This window comes from Pagrus major, chromosome 13, assembly GCF_040436345.1.
Source record: "Pagrus major chromosome 13, Pma_NU_1.0".
Taxonomy (NCBI): domain Eukaryota; kingdom Metazoa; phylum Chordata; class Actinopteri; order Spariformes; family Sparidae; genus Pagrus; species Pagrus major.
In genome coordinates, this window is record NC_133227.1 from 17408612 (window position 1) to 17424169 (window position 15558).

At 38.6% G+C, this 15558-nt stretch overlaps 1 protein-coding gene across 11 annotated transcripts in view; it reads right to left on the reverse strand.

Moving 5' to 3' along the window:
- Window positions 1-9637: 9637 nt before the first annotated feature.
- picalma (phosphatidylinositol binding clathrin assembly protein a) overlaps window positions 9638-15558 on the reverse strand; it is a 75618-nt gene continuing 69697 nt past the window's right edge. For 6 of the 11 annotated variants that reach the window (XM_073479142.1, XM_073479141.1, XM_073479140.1 and 3 more), the window contains 3 exons: window positions 12952-13011; window positions 12404-12505; window positions 9638-12118 (listed from right to left, as the gene is read on the reverse strand). In XM_073479142.1, coding sequence (XP_073335243.1) covers window positions 11690-12118; window positions 12404-12505; window positions 12952-13011 — 591 coding nt within the window. In that variant the 3' untranslated portion in view covers window positions 9638-11689. The remainder of the gene's footprint in view (window positions 12119-12403; window positions 12506-12951; window positions 13012-15558) is intronic. The other 5 variants (XM_073479146.1, XM_073479145.1, XM_073479144.1 and 2 more) reach the window with 3 other exon arrangements.

Below are 15558 nucleotides of genomic sequence, written 5' to 3' on the forward strand. Positions count from 1 at the left end.
TGCTAATTTAAGTAGACATCTCTGCAACACAGTACATAGAAATCTTTGACATAACATCAACACTGTTGTTTCTTCACACTCTGTTCATAACGTTTCTGTCTATATCTGACACATTGCAATATAATGAACTTACTTCTGCTGGGTACCTCCCTTTATTGGCCTAAATTATTAATGGATTGATTAACTGTAGTCAATAAACAAGCAAATTAATTAGCAACAATTGTGATGATCAATTCCTTGTTTAAGTTCATTTTAAGCAGAATGGGGAAATGAAATCTGAATGTGAAATGGAATCAGATGATATTAGTAAAACATGCAGCAGATTAGTTCTCAATTAAAAAAACAAAAATCACCTCATGAAACTTGACAGAGAAAATCTTGTTTCAGTCATTGTGTCTTTGAGAGCAGTCCACAATAAAAACATGTATAGACACATCTTGTTAGAGTACAGAGCACTGATCAGTCTTCAGACTGATGTCACTACAGCAGCTTGATAAAACATGCTCCTTTGCCTGGACATGTAATGCTCACAAACTGCCAAATATTCTCTTTAAAAGCATTCTTTCTTTCATACTCCTTCCTCCCACTGACTATTACTCTGTGTTATTCTTCTGTACGCCACAGAACAACAAAAATACAGTATCTCTAAGAAAATTCATCAGTGTTTGACAAAGACAGCAAGGTTATGATGTCTGCCTGATTAACAAGGATACAGAATTATAATGAAACAAGGACACAACTTCAGGTTGTTTATCTCTGCAGCGCTACATAGGTTCACATTTTTATGTATAGAAAAATACTCTAATGTGTTAAAAGAAGCACACTTCTATTTATTAAATGTTCTCACCAAAAACAAATAATGTCAATCAGCTACAACTACGGGAATGGTTGTTATGCAATTGTGACTTTGTTGTATAAATAGTTGTGGTCACACAGGCTGCCATTGTTTATTTATTACCCAAGTTAGGAAGGTTGTAATCACGAGTATGTTCTTTCTTTACAAAGAAGAATGTTGCTTGTCTTGTTTTCTAAGCTGAAAGATAAAAGATCTGTTTCCTTGTTGTGGTAGCCGTGATTTCCTCATCACTGTCTGTCTTAAGATTTAATAAAGATTTCTACAAATATACTGTAAATATACTGTCAAAGTGATTACCTGACAAGGGATTAACTACCAAACATGCCATTACACTAACTCCTGCCTGGTACCTCACTTTGTTTCCTCTGTCTCTGTAGCACCAGGTTTCAAAGATTCAAAGCTGAAGTGTGGATACAAATCCTTGCTTGGTGTCATTTGCGCTTACTGAATACTAAGTCAAAATGAAGCATTAAAGAGCAAAAACATGAGTCTTTGGGTTTTGGGCTGTTGGTTGGACAAAATAAACAATTTAAAGACGTCACATTGGCCTCCGGGTAATTCTGATGAATATTTTTCAACTATTTTTTTGACATTTTATAGACTCAACAATTAATTGATTAATTGTGAAAATAATCAATAAATTCATCAATAATGAAAATAATCATTATTTGCAGCCCTAATGAAAATAAATTCACTTCATGTAAAGACGTGGTTAAAATTATATAGATGTGCATTCAGCAATCTCTCTGTGGGTTAGTAAATGTGAGGCAGACATCTGGTTAATAATTACTGACTGCAGACGTTTGGAAGTTAACAGCAGAAAAACAATGTTTTTATCCTCTGACTCTAACTATGACCATTATATGGACAGAGTACTGCAGTTCATATCATGTTCAGTTAATATAACTGTCTCCATATTCAGATCAAAACATCAAATGGCACATTTCTGTCCAAACAGTCCAGTGCAGCCCAGCAGCGCTGGCTGGGGATCTGAGTTTAGCCGTATTTAAATGTTAATTTAAATGTTTAATTTAATCTAGTTGCTAAAGTTAAAGAGATACACCATATTCCTATTGGGGGTTTAAACAAGTTTATACAATGACATATATATTGAGTTTGTTGTAACAGGTGCAATTTGCTATGTCACCACTTGATAGTTACAGAATGTGTAGCTTTTGACTGCTCTGACCAACAGCACTGCTCATTTTGATCAGAAAATAATACTTCCTTCCTTTGCTGTGACTTTCACTCAACATTTCTCTGAAACTGCACTGTCATCCCAACCCACTGTCGTCAACAGTTTAAGAATAACAACATAGAGGGGAATTTGGAGTATATAATTTAGTAACTGAGTAACTGTGAAAAGTGAAAAGTTAGAAAGCAGTCTGCTCACCTCTCGCAGTCCCTCCTTTGCTGAGTGAAAACTAAACTCCAACTGGATTCTGAGTTGCAGCAGGTGGGAGGAGCTGCACACACATAGCAGCAGGAGGCAGCAGAGAGCAGCTGGAAGGTCTGCCTTCAGGTACAGCCTGTTACAACCGGCCTGCTGAAAAGCTCATGTCGACATGAATGGAAACATATATATTCCTCAACACACTGAAACATTTTTATTACATTGTTCTTCATTGCTTTGATTTGAACTTGTTTTCAAAGTCTTATTTTTTATTATTAATTTAATGATGGTGTTTTCTGCTTTTCAGAACCTTGAGAATGCAGTGCCTACTCTGTGAAAATGTAAGCTGTGTGACTAGCATTATACTGTTATCCTTATCATTAGATGTTCTATTAGATGGATACCTATGACAAAATAATAATAATAAAATGTATCAGACAGTATATGTTCCCGGTAGAGATCCGGGCTTGGTTGACTCAAGTCACTGTTTTAATGACTTGCAACTTGACTTAACAGGAGATAAATGACTTGAGACTCGACTTGGACTTAAAAGTTTAAGACTTGCCTTGAGAAATTATGACTCAAATTATTTTTCTGTGTTCATTTTATGTTGAGTATTTGATTCATTTCGATGGATCTTTATTCAAATAGTGGGTGGGAACAAGAAATCTACACACCTGAATCTGTTTACAACTGAGATATTCTGCAAACAGGCAGACATACGTACAGTGTGATGTTGTAGTTTGGCTGTCAGTATTTCACTGTTCAAAGTGATGGGGAGGGAATATTTTTTGATTGAGAAGGGACTTAGAAATAAATAAGGTTTTAGAAAGTTATTTGTTTTTTGTTTGACTAGAATGATTTGATTTAATATCATTAATTAAAATATAAATTAAATTAAGTTTTTTTTACTTTAACTTTTGAAAAAAAAGCACAATCCATTAACACCAGATAACCACTGAACATACAGTTAGGAAATAATAATCCATCAGTTATAGGAGAATTTTGTGGCACTGGTAGTCTACCTAGCATTCTATTTCCTAACTGTATGTGGTGGTTGTGTGGTGGTCATGGGTTGTGCTTGAGGTTTTCTTGCGGTTGGTTTGTAAAAACAAACAGCCAGGGACGGAGCTGATACAGCGGATTGTGAGCTGTCGTTGCCCTGGTAAACACATCAACCACTTTGGCTGTCGAAACTGCACTATCTCTGGACTTATACTGAAGAGCAATAACAGGGCAACCTGGTGGCAGCAGATATGGGGCCGTTAGGAACATATTCAGAATTACCTCTCACATACATATATGAAGACAAACTCATTTACATACTAACCTGAAAACCACACACACATACAAGTGAAATGCTTTTACACATACAACTGAAACACTCAAACAGCTGAAAAATTATTTGCTCACATATACAGATGAAAAGCTCTCTCACACACTTGTAAAATGCTTGTGTTAAGTTACTGCTACTGAAAACCCAGCATTTCCTGATTTTGCTGCTTCATAATAAATGCTTTTAAATAACAAAATAACAGAGGAGTTTTATTGTGAAGAATTTATAGGAAATGATGAATGAATAGGTTTGCCACTAAATTAATTGTTTGTTTTTTTTCAATAGTGCTGCAGGGAGGAAGAGTGTTCACAGCCGCTCCTCTGACCATTACACAAGCCAAGCACGTCATCAGTTAAAGCCACACCTTCAAGCAGGGAGCACTATTGTAATGGAAATGCTGTATGTTGGGGGGTGGGGCCTCCATGGATCAGACCTGCTCCAGTACGTCCTTCAGATGCTCGATCAGATTGGGATCTGGGGAATTTGGAGGCCCGGTCAACACCTTGGGCCCTTTATTGTGTTCCTCGAGCTGTTCCTGAGCAGTGTTTGTGTGTGTCAGGGCACATTGTCCTGCTGGGGGGCCAGTGCCATCGGGTAGTGTTGTTGTGATGAGGGGGTGTACTTAGTCCACAACAGTGTTTGGGTGGGTGGTGCGTGTCAAGTGGCATTCACATGAATGCCAGCACCCAAGGTTTCCCAGCAGAACATCGCATTGTGATGAGATGATCAATGTTATTCACGTCACCTGTCAGTGGTTTTAATGTTGTGGCTGATTGGTGTATGCAATAGTCAATAGTTAGTGCAATTAGCAGTAGGCTAACACGTGCCTGTGAGGACCAGTACTTGAAGCATTTTCCTGGTGCAGCTAATGAGATGATGCCATTTCTTTTTGTATTGTATCCCTGCTAAGGAGCACATTCACGCACATAAAGCAAACCAACTTCATATGAAAGAAGGACAAATGTATATATGAAATGTATCCATCAAAGACACATTACATGAATAACAATGGTCTGATCCATGTTGCTATCAGCGTCAAGTTACACTCACCTGTCAGAGAGAGACCCTGCAGAAATAGTGGAAACATCAGCGCATGGTTCTGCTGTGAACTGACGCTTCAAGGCTGGAAGTTGATGTGTCCCTCTCATAACTATAGGACACAGAAATAGGCAAAATCAGCACATTTGTAAAACATCCAGTTCAAAGTAAATATGAATGAACGTCATGTAAATACCATCTAACAACATCGGCTCACAAATACAATGCAAACTATATTCACAGATATATGTTATCTTCCCAGGACCTCTGAACAGTGGACTTGGCCTTTCACACGTGTAGCACACAAGAATTAGTCCGCCTCTCACATACAGCTCGTCTGACTAGCAGTCAGTGTGTGAACACTGCTATATGGATCAGATCCACAGTACGTGTAAACGTTGGCCTGTGTGTAAACGGTGACGTAACATGTAAATGTGTTTCATACAGCAGTAGTCTATCATAGCTAGCTAGCTAACGTTAGCTACAAGCTAACAACGCTAACGATGTTAGTGTTGGGCTAATACATACGACAGCAACATAAGGAGCTAACGTTAGCTACGTTGACTACATAATGCAGAGTAATAATACATTCCCCCAACAAAACAAACCAGCTCATTACCTGTCCAACAGAGACACAGCTACCATGGCGTCCGTGTTCAGGCCTTCGACTCCATCAGTTGTCACCATCGTTGAACAGCCCTGTTCAAGTCCAGCCACAAATTCTCTGTTGGATTAAGGTCTGGGCTTTGACTCGGCCACTCCAGAACATTCACCTTGTTGTCTTTAAACCATTTCTGTGTAGCTTTCTCTGTATGCTTCGGCTCATTCTCCTGCTGGAAAATAAATCTTCTCCCAAGTCATAATTTTCTTGCAGACTGAATCAGGTTGTCCTCCAGGATGTTCCTATGTTTTGCTGAGTTAATTTTACCCTCTACCTTTACAAGCCTTCCAGGGCCTGCTGCAGAGAAGCATCCCCACAGCACGATGCTGCCACCACCATGCTTCACATTAGGGATGGTGTGTTTGTGGTCATGTGCTGTGTTTGGTGTCTGTTTATTTTTTTTATTTTTTTTTGTCAAAACAGCCAAATTATATTGATCATGAATACATTTATAAAGGCATTAAAAGGCAAACACAGTTAAGGGGGTGAATACTTTTTATAGCCACTGTAGATTCATCAGTTGGACTCTCCTCTTTAACTGTGAGATGTGTAAACACACAACTGTTTCCAAACAAGTTCACAATGTCAACCTAATAGTTGACGATATGTCAATGTTGTGTTCACAACTATTTTCTGCTGCCCCCATATGGCCAACAAGAAAATAATTTCAACCAATCAATAAATGAACAGCATAGAGTAACAACATGGGCACTAATACTGCATTCCCGTCAAAGAAAGAGGTTGGAAATTTGTAGTTGAAATTTCTAATGTCTGACCTCAGAGCATTCCAGGTGCATAACGCCAAAAGTTAACAAAAACTTGGTTGACCGTAACAAAATGATGTCTCTTTGGTAAGTGTAAACACAATTGCACGCTCAGCAGTGCAGCGTCCTTGCACATATAAACCAAATGGTGGAGGAAAACAGCACATGAGGTTACAGACACCATTATACTTTATTATTTAACTGTACCTTTATACTTAGAAACATATCTAAATATTCCTTTCACTTGCCTTATACCAATACTGCAGTCTACAAATGTTGTGTCATGTCAGACAGCTGCTCCCTCTCATGGAGTTGGTGCTCCAAGTATAAGTAAGAATTCTGAGTTCAGCTGGAGTTCCTAGTAGGAGGTTGGAAATATCTGAGTTCTGAGTTGTCTGTAATGCAGCATAAGAACACACACATAACATAAACTCAGTAGCACACATTATTAAGCCACCAATCATAGCTCTTCCAACAGCTGTACATGTAGACCACAAGGTGGCAGTAGAGCTCCATCCTTTACTAGTCCACTGCTTCACCATTGAAGCTGTTCACATTTCTGAAAGGCTGACTGATTGTCAGTCATAATACATGGCATTTTTACTGGCACCAGAGGAGTTACATTAAATACTTAAAAGATAAATTTTTTGGAGCTTACTGCTGCATTGACATTGTTTTTAAAGAAAGCTATATCATTTCTCACCTGACTATTTTGCAAGTTTCCTGTTTGCCAGCTAGTTTGGTGTTAAAACAACCTGACAAACTTTTGCAAAGGGAATGCACTTCACATTTTCCTTTGACAGTAGCCACCATCTCTGCCTTAGTTTATCCAGCACCCCTTGATGAGCACCAGAACAGTTGGTCTACTGTATGGCAACATCATTATGACGTGCATTCTGCCTTCAGGCACAGTGTTTGTTTTTAGCATTGACAGCCAAACAAACCTCCTGCTACCGACATCATTAGGGATAACTGTCCATGTCCTTCCACAGTGGTTCACAGTGACAGGGATGGCTTAGAGGGCTGCCACAGAGAATCTGAAAGGGGCTGGAACAGACTGAGGTTTCATCTTTATGCCGTTGGACCTTTAGTTACTGCTTGGCAGAGGGAGAAGGGCAGAGATTTTCTTCTTCTTCAACATTCATGATGGAAATTTGTGAGTTAAATTTTTTCATAACCCTGTTTATGAGCTTGTTAGTGAAAATGGGTTTCAGCACACTCAATGTTAAATACCTGTTAAAAAATACCAGCATACTTCTGTTGAAAGATTTTATACCGTACATTTATTTTTCTGTTTTCCTGAGAATCCTTATCTAGAGGACACAGTCCAAAGCGGTTTTGAACCAATGAATGACATCCTATTTTTTCCAGGATGGGAAAAGTCAAATGAGGTTAACTGTCTGAAGATAGCTGTGAAAAGGAAGGCCTCAGTTCAACAGTAAGGCTTTTATTAAGTCACCAATTAATTCTATCATGAAAGTCTGCGTCTCACACAATCACACACTTGCATCTTTCTACTGCTGCATCCAAAATAAGGGGAAGCAGCAGCTCAACAAAGAACCTTCTTATTGCTGGTAGAGAGGCTTTGCCAAGCAGGATGTTGCTTTTTTATCAAGGTCTTTCTGTGTATGTGTGTCTGCGTATGTATGCTGCACATGGATGAGCTACTGCACCTGCGGAATCAGCAGCAGAAGCCTCCCTAATGATGAAGGCTGGGACTATGCAACCCAAGGGCCAAGGACCCTTCACCACTAAGATAATTTCTCCCTTTCCACAAATTCCACTCCAGTAGTTCCTGTATGTTGCCATTAAGAACCCTGCAAATTTTACTTGCCAGGTAGCACCACGCTACTAATTCATAAACAAATGCAGATGTCATCAGAGTTATCTGAACTAACTACTAAATGTTTCTTTTAAAAATCTGTTTCTCAACTTACACAATGTTATGGAAGTATGGAGGCACAATTCTATACTGTATCATTGCAATAGGCTTTTAGAGGACATCCTCTAAAAAGTGACATAATTGTACAGATAAAAGTGTGTATAGTCACATGCATGATCTGATATCGTGTTGTTCAGACGTCGACCCTGGGCCACTGCGGAAAGGACACAGCCTCTGTACATGGGGCGCACGCTATACCAACTGAGCTACTATGGCACCCCTAAAACCTTGCAAATATGTGTTAAATGTTGTGAAAGGGTCCATTTTAACTGACACTAAGTTCCCTAAACATAACTAACAGCAACAGAAAACTGAAAAGAAACTCCTAAAATAATAAGTAACCATTATAACAATAGGTTTAATTAGGATAAAAACCCCAGTCTCCTGAGTGAGTCCTCAACCCATGAAGCCACATAAGCTTGCAAAAAATGCAGACTTTGTTGCTTTTTCTTTGTTGAGATGAGATGATGGTCCTGAAGCAACATTAATTATGATGTTCCAGGAAGGAGTTGCAAAGCAACACAGTGATGGGTCAATTGCAATAACAGTCCTGGAAAAATGTTATGATATTCTAGGAACAATGCGAGCATGGTGATATCAGATAAAACTTAGTAGAATAGTACCAAAAATAAATCTAGATCACCTTGCAGGAAATTACAAAACCATGTCTTCAGGCATACATTTCTAATAAGTTGGTCTCTTAACAAAGATGATATTCCTTGACATTGCTTAGGCCTACTGCATTTATTTCTTGGTTGAAGATTGTAGTCTATATTCCTGATTATATATAGATACAATTGAGAGACAAACACACTCACTACACAATAAGACAAGTGATGAAAAAATTTCCTGTCATGAGTCTGACCTTCCCTTCAGGTTGGAAGGATTTTCCATCAGCCACTTGCTGGCTTTGCTCCACAACTAGACCTCCGGGATCCTGCCCTATCCAAGTTAATGGGCCTACACTTCATGCAGAGGCTTTACATCTCTTGAGTCTAATCGCTGTCATCTTGTTCTGTTGCCAAACTCAATAAATAGTCATACACTTCCAACTGATGTCTACGAAGCCCCTAAGGGGACATGGGAAAAAGAAAAAAGAACACTGAGTTTATGGTGTGAACCAGAAACTACCCTGTGTGCATGAAAAAGTTTCACACACTCACGAGAAAGTACTGAGTGTGGCTGTGCACCAGAAAAAGTATTGCGTGAGCACAACAGTTTCCCTTACTCTCAAGAAATGTTCCAGTGTGCTCAGAAAAGTCTCTGGTACGCACCAGAAACTTAATAAATGAAGCATGGTTCTGCACCACTAGCAAAACACAGACAAGTCTGTGAAAGGACTTCCACGTAAACATAAAGCAGACGATAAATCTACATCAAATGTGACATCTACCAAAATGAAGAATAATAAGAATATGACCAGGCATATCTCGTGATTGGCTTCACCAGTACAACGGTGGGTAATGAAGAGGAATCCCAGTGTGTTGTGTGTCTCAAAACATTAGCTTCTGACAGTATGAAGATGAACAGGTTCAGGTTTTTGTTTTTCCTCAGGGAGCTGGTAAAAATGGCCTTTTTCATAAGACAACTTTGAGAAAATCTGTTGAAAGCAATAAATATTGAAGAAAAAACAAAGGAACCAAAATGTCGAAGCTTGCACTTTATTGGAAAAATCAAACAAACAAAAATATAGTCTGCAGGGACAACGCAGAAATTATGCTCAGTTAATGTAGTAAGGGTCGCGTTTATGTCCAGACCATCTTTCATGCTTGCACTCGCCCATTTGTGTGATGGCAGGATACGTTTATTTACACAAAGCACCGATCAACAGTGCTCTATTCTTCTGCACAACTAGCATGCCCACGACCCCACCCACATTACCGCCCCTCTGTTACCAGTCTGCCCTGAACATACAGCCAAATCCTCCCAATGCCCCCAGATTGTCCAAACAGTGCTGGCCTATGGAAACATGATCTGAGCATGAAAGAGACCCTGCACATTTAAGTTGGAAAAGGGCAGCCAGCAGCTTTGTTAAATGTAAGAATAAATGGCATGCCAAAAGCGTCATAAGCATAAATGCAGATTCCTTTCCAAAGCAGTGTTGCCTCAATCACAAAATGTAGTGCTTTTGCTGATGTGAAAAATGTCCCCACACCAAATTCATAGAAATTGACCCCACCAATTTGACAGTGTTAATGAATTATTATGTTCATACACACAGATAACTGTACAAGGCATCATCTGAGTACAGAGAATATTTAGTGCCCCAACAGCAAAATGTGTCATCTCTTCAAACTTTATATTAACTTTAAAAAAAAAAGAAAAATCATCTCAATCACTCAAAATCCAAATCTACAATCAGTCATACCTATGTATAAACCTGAAGACCTTCCACAAGCAGGAGGTCAGTGACTAGTTACATTTACATTTTTTTTAAAAATGTCATCCTCTCTGTAGGTAATCATAAATAAATACAAACAATACTCAAGGAATGTCTACTCCAAACAATACACAAAAAAGAAAGAAAACAAAAATATGTGCTATGAAGAGGAGCTGCAATTGTTTTCCTAATCTGGGGAAACTTTAAGCAGGTAACCATGATTAATAATCAAAAGAGTGACTCAAAGCCTCATCTGGAGAAAGAGGAACAATAAATGACAACCCAAACAGTGTGACAACAACCCAATTAAATGTGTTTGTTTTTTTCCAGGTACATCAACAGTGATGTCAGAAAGCTCTTCCATTGGGTGTTGTTTTTCTCTGAGTCCAGGATACAGTAGGGGCTGATCCCTGTCCACATGGTTTTGAATGGCAGCAGGCACGCTTCTTCTTCTTCGTCATCTTCTATGACTTAAACAGGCACAATGTCCACTGCGATGCCTCTCTGAGATGGCCTGAGCGGCTCCCAGTCACCATAATTTTTTATTCAAGTCTTATTTGGGCCTTTCATTCTCAGAGAGAGGTGAGTTCATTAGAAGTTAACTTTGTCATGAATCATCTTTAAATGGGAAGACTGCCCCCCCCAGGTTACATAAACTGCATCTGGTAAGAAAAGAAAAACAACAGTGTCAACTCTCGTTTTAGAAAAACAGAAAATAACTGTAGACCCAGTTTTTCCAGATCAGCCTCCAGACTTCGGACATATGACGTCAAGATTCAATTTAAATATTTTTTCCCAACTCTGACGGCTTTGCCATTGTTAGACTATCACATCAGGACTTGTTAAAGATCACCAGATCATTGGTTTTATGCCCTGACAACTGTCATTTTCATGTTCAAAGTCTTTTTAAAAAAGTCTTTATTCTGGTGCCTTTATGCAGGTAAGGGTTAGGCAAGTTTAAATAATATAAACTGAAAATAAAGATTCCAGATCACAATCACTTGTGCTTCCTAAATGGACATGTTGATATTCCTGAAGTTAAACTGACTTTGTGTTATACTGTGACCATTAAGTGTTCCCTTAATTTTTTTGAGCAGTGTATGTACAGTATGTGACTCAGGCAAAAATGTTTACGGGGAGGATATGTTATAAAGTTTCGTTCACATTATGTTTACTCTGATTGTCTTCAAGGAAGTCACAGCTACAGGCGACCAAATGAAACGTACAATTATTTTGAATAATATTGGAGATTTGTCTTGGTTTGAACATTGTTGGAAACATTTGGTAAAATGTAAGTACACAACTTCACAATTGTTGTGTTAAAGACATGTCAAAACACATGCCTGCATGAAACTACAAGTGTAGTTCTCAAACTCCCACATCCAATCCTTATTCAGTAGGAGATGAGACATTTGCAGAGTGTGCAAAGCAGCCAGCTGGGGAGTCAATTGTGACAGCATCTCGCAGGAAAGTGCTGTGATTGGCACAAAAAGCGCAAACAAGGTAAGAGTTAAATTAGGGACACAATATGGATTATTTTCAGCCGATAAAATAACCAATAATTTGACATTTTTGTCTTTTAGAAAGACATTTAACCTGTGGTCTATACACCTGAGAGTAAGAAAAGCTAAGATATAGTGATGAAGCATATTCCATAGCTCTAATAAGTTCAATTCAAATTTAAAAACTTTAAAATACACAAAGTCTTTACCTGTGGAGAGCACTTGGTTTGTTGTGGAGAAAAATGACTGAAACCCAACAGCCAGAGCAATCACTGAGTTAAACACATTTGTGCATAATCTCACAAAAAGTCCCATCTCATAGAAATTGCCGGTACATTTGGCACACACACCCATAATTAAAGCCAATTGCTTGATTTTTCTTCAACCCAATACAAAGACATTCTCTGGCCCATCAGAGCTGAGGTGACTATCATGTATTATGGAAGAAGTGAACACAAACGTTTATCTAGTTCAGACAGGCTGGGTTACTAAGTCAAGACGTGGAAGGAGTGGGATGTAGTCATCCATTACCTGTGCACCTGGATTGGGGCCAAAGGGGTTGGCTGGCCTCATCACAGGCTGGGTGTACATCATAGTTGGCTGTGTCATCATCATGGAACCCATGTGGGGAGGCTGATGGAAGAGAAACGAAAGCATAGCATGATTAATATCCTTGCCCCCGCCCCCCCAAAGAAAATAAAGTTTCAGGGGTCATTGCTGCCATTTCCATCTGCTCTAACAACAACAACTCTATGGCAGTGGGGGGAACTAGCCTGTTCAGTGATGATAACCAAAAAATATGAGGTCCTTAAATGACTCTTTAATTCAGCCTGTTGAGCAGGCTAAGGCTATTGTGTAGGGCTATTTGTGTTTTAGATTATATATGAAAGTATTAACATCTTTGATGATGAAGTAACTACTGTGCACATTGATGGATGTCATTTATTCTGCTTCCAGATTAAAAGACGTTAATGTACAAGATGCTACAGACTAAAATATAAGAAAACCTCCTTCTCTGCATGCTTGCAGAGTCTGTGTGTTTGTGAGTGGAAATGAAATCTGCTGAACAGCTGACTTACCATTGCATATGCCATCATTCCCGTTGGTGTGGTTGCAGGGAAGGTCATGACAGATGGTGCCTGAGGTGACACAATAAACAAGATGATTTCTTCTACCAAATCAGGACACAGCTCACATTTCAGTTTATTATTAGATCATAACATTTAAGTTGGACTTTAGCGAACATTGCATTACAGTGACTAAAATGAACCTTTAAACATTTATACAGATATATGTCACGATGAAGGCTTCAGAAAGGATTGATTTAATACCAAATTTAATTATCATGTCATGTCATGTTCAACTTCTGTTATGTTAACAGTTAAAAGGGTGCTTAGCAGGAGGAATTGTTTTTTATTCAAATTGTGTAACCCATAAAGGGTCGACCACACCAAGAATGATTACTAGAACAATAACTATAAAAGTATACATACATTTGACAAATCACATTATGTACAAAAAGTTCTGTCATCACTTTAATAGCATCTTCAAACAGTGGCGCTTCTGGACACACACTCTAAAGGCATTTATTATGTACATGTACACATTGCGCAGCAGAATCTTTTCATGATGGTAATGAAAGGGATACCATTGCTACTTTTAAATGCCCCAGGATACCGCATTACCGCCCAACCCTACTTACTGCTGCTCAGTATACTCTTCGGCTGTAGCGACTGACTGCCTTTAGCTAACCAGACTATTTGCATTTTGTAAAGAAAATGTGTGGGAAGGGGGGTAATCTGTGGTGATCTGCTGCCATCGCCCGCAGTGAGCAATGCGTATTGTAATTGATGTCCTGTCAGTGGTAAATTTGTCACAAAATTCTGTGTGCATGGAGATTTTCTACCAAAGTCAGCCAAATGTGTACTGTCACACCACCTAGAGATGAGTGATATCAAATGTTACCAAAAGACTGCAATAAAACAGGGAAATGACAGACAGTGTTAAAGGAGAGTAAAAAGGACATGGTGTGAGTCCTGGGGGTAGAAGTTGGTTAGAGGGCAGGTGCAGCAGCCCTTGAGGAAAGATTAGAGAGAAAAGTACAGACCCCCATCTCTAAGCACTCCTTGCTTCTCCAACAGCCCCTGCAGTGATAACAAACCCAGATTTGTCTAAAGCCCGGCCCTCTTGGGAAGGATAAGTTTCATTAACTATTCAGTCGTTGGCGAGGGAGTCACCAATGAGTCAGACGTGATGCCAGTGCCAAAATTGGTGCTTTTATCACAGACTGTGCTTGTGTCATTGCACTGAGAGCTCTCCTTCAGAATTCCTCCTTCCTGACAGGGTTTGATTTGTTTAAAGGACAACTCACTTAGTGTTGCTCAGATAGTCAATAATGACGAAGCTTGTTTTTTGTATCATGTTAGGGATTATCCTTTAATGACTGCTGTGTTGTGTGCATCTGCTTCATATTGTATCAGCATCCTCAAAGTGACTAATTCTTTCATGATGGCTTTGACAAAGAAACGCCCATCAGCTTTGGATCATCACCTGACATTTTGCAACATCATCAATAACTCTGCTCATACTTGCAGCATGATCACAAGCATTGAGATAACAGTAAAAAGGTGGACTGTTGCGGGATTACTGTCAGATGCTCTTTTTGAGTACTTTACCAAAGTGAGACTACAGATCGAATATTTAATATAAAAACTAGGGCTGGACCAATTATTGGCTGGGCCGATTATCAGGGCCAATATTCATCATTTTTCATTATCTGTATTGGTGTTTTTTGTCTGATTGCTGATAAAATAAATTAATTTAAAAATTAGCAACTTTGGCTCTGATGCAGCCATCTTTCTATATCTATATATAAGTGACCACTCTGTGATCACACTCAATGCCCCACCCTCAACACTATCTGATGTAAATATTTCTACTATTTACACGTCAAAAGTAATAGCCTATCAACACTGAATAATCTGAATCTGCTGAGTAACTAGTAATTTAAGTTATAAAATAAATTTGGAAGTATGAAGTAGCAGAAAATGGAAATACTCAACTACTGTACTGACTTTACTGACTTTTTAGAGTGATGTGCACCTTTACAAAAATATAACCATACATTACTCCCCATATAGGCCTGCCTGTAGCCATAACACAGTATAAAAAGTGCATTAGTCATTGTAGTCCATTCTGTGATTGTTTTAAACATCACAGTGCAATTATTCTTCACACAGAACAATTAGCAATAACAAAATACATACAATCAATTAATTATTGTCACATCATGTCATGTCTTTCTTTAGTAATTAATTATTACAAAAGTGCTGCAGTAAAACAAACTTGAAAATTAAAGGCTGCTTGGGGACCTGTTGATAAAGAATATGGTTGAGTTTGCTAATCACAATTTGATAAGACTTTTAATAAAAGTTGTACAATCTGCCTGTATAGAAATGAATGGGATATTGTCAATATTTTAGCATTCATTAAAATTGCTGTAGTGAAAGAACAAGAGAGTTATCACAGATGCAAGCTTGTGTATCTCAGCTACTGAAAGTAAGGAAAAAAATAAACTTTCCTATTTTTTACAACCTTCTTGAAAGTTCAAGTTATGGGAAGCCTAGGGTTACCAGGTGTTAACCTCCTGTAGGTAAAGGCCCTTTAAGGTCATTATGAGATTCAAA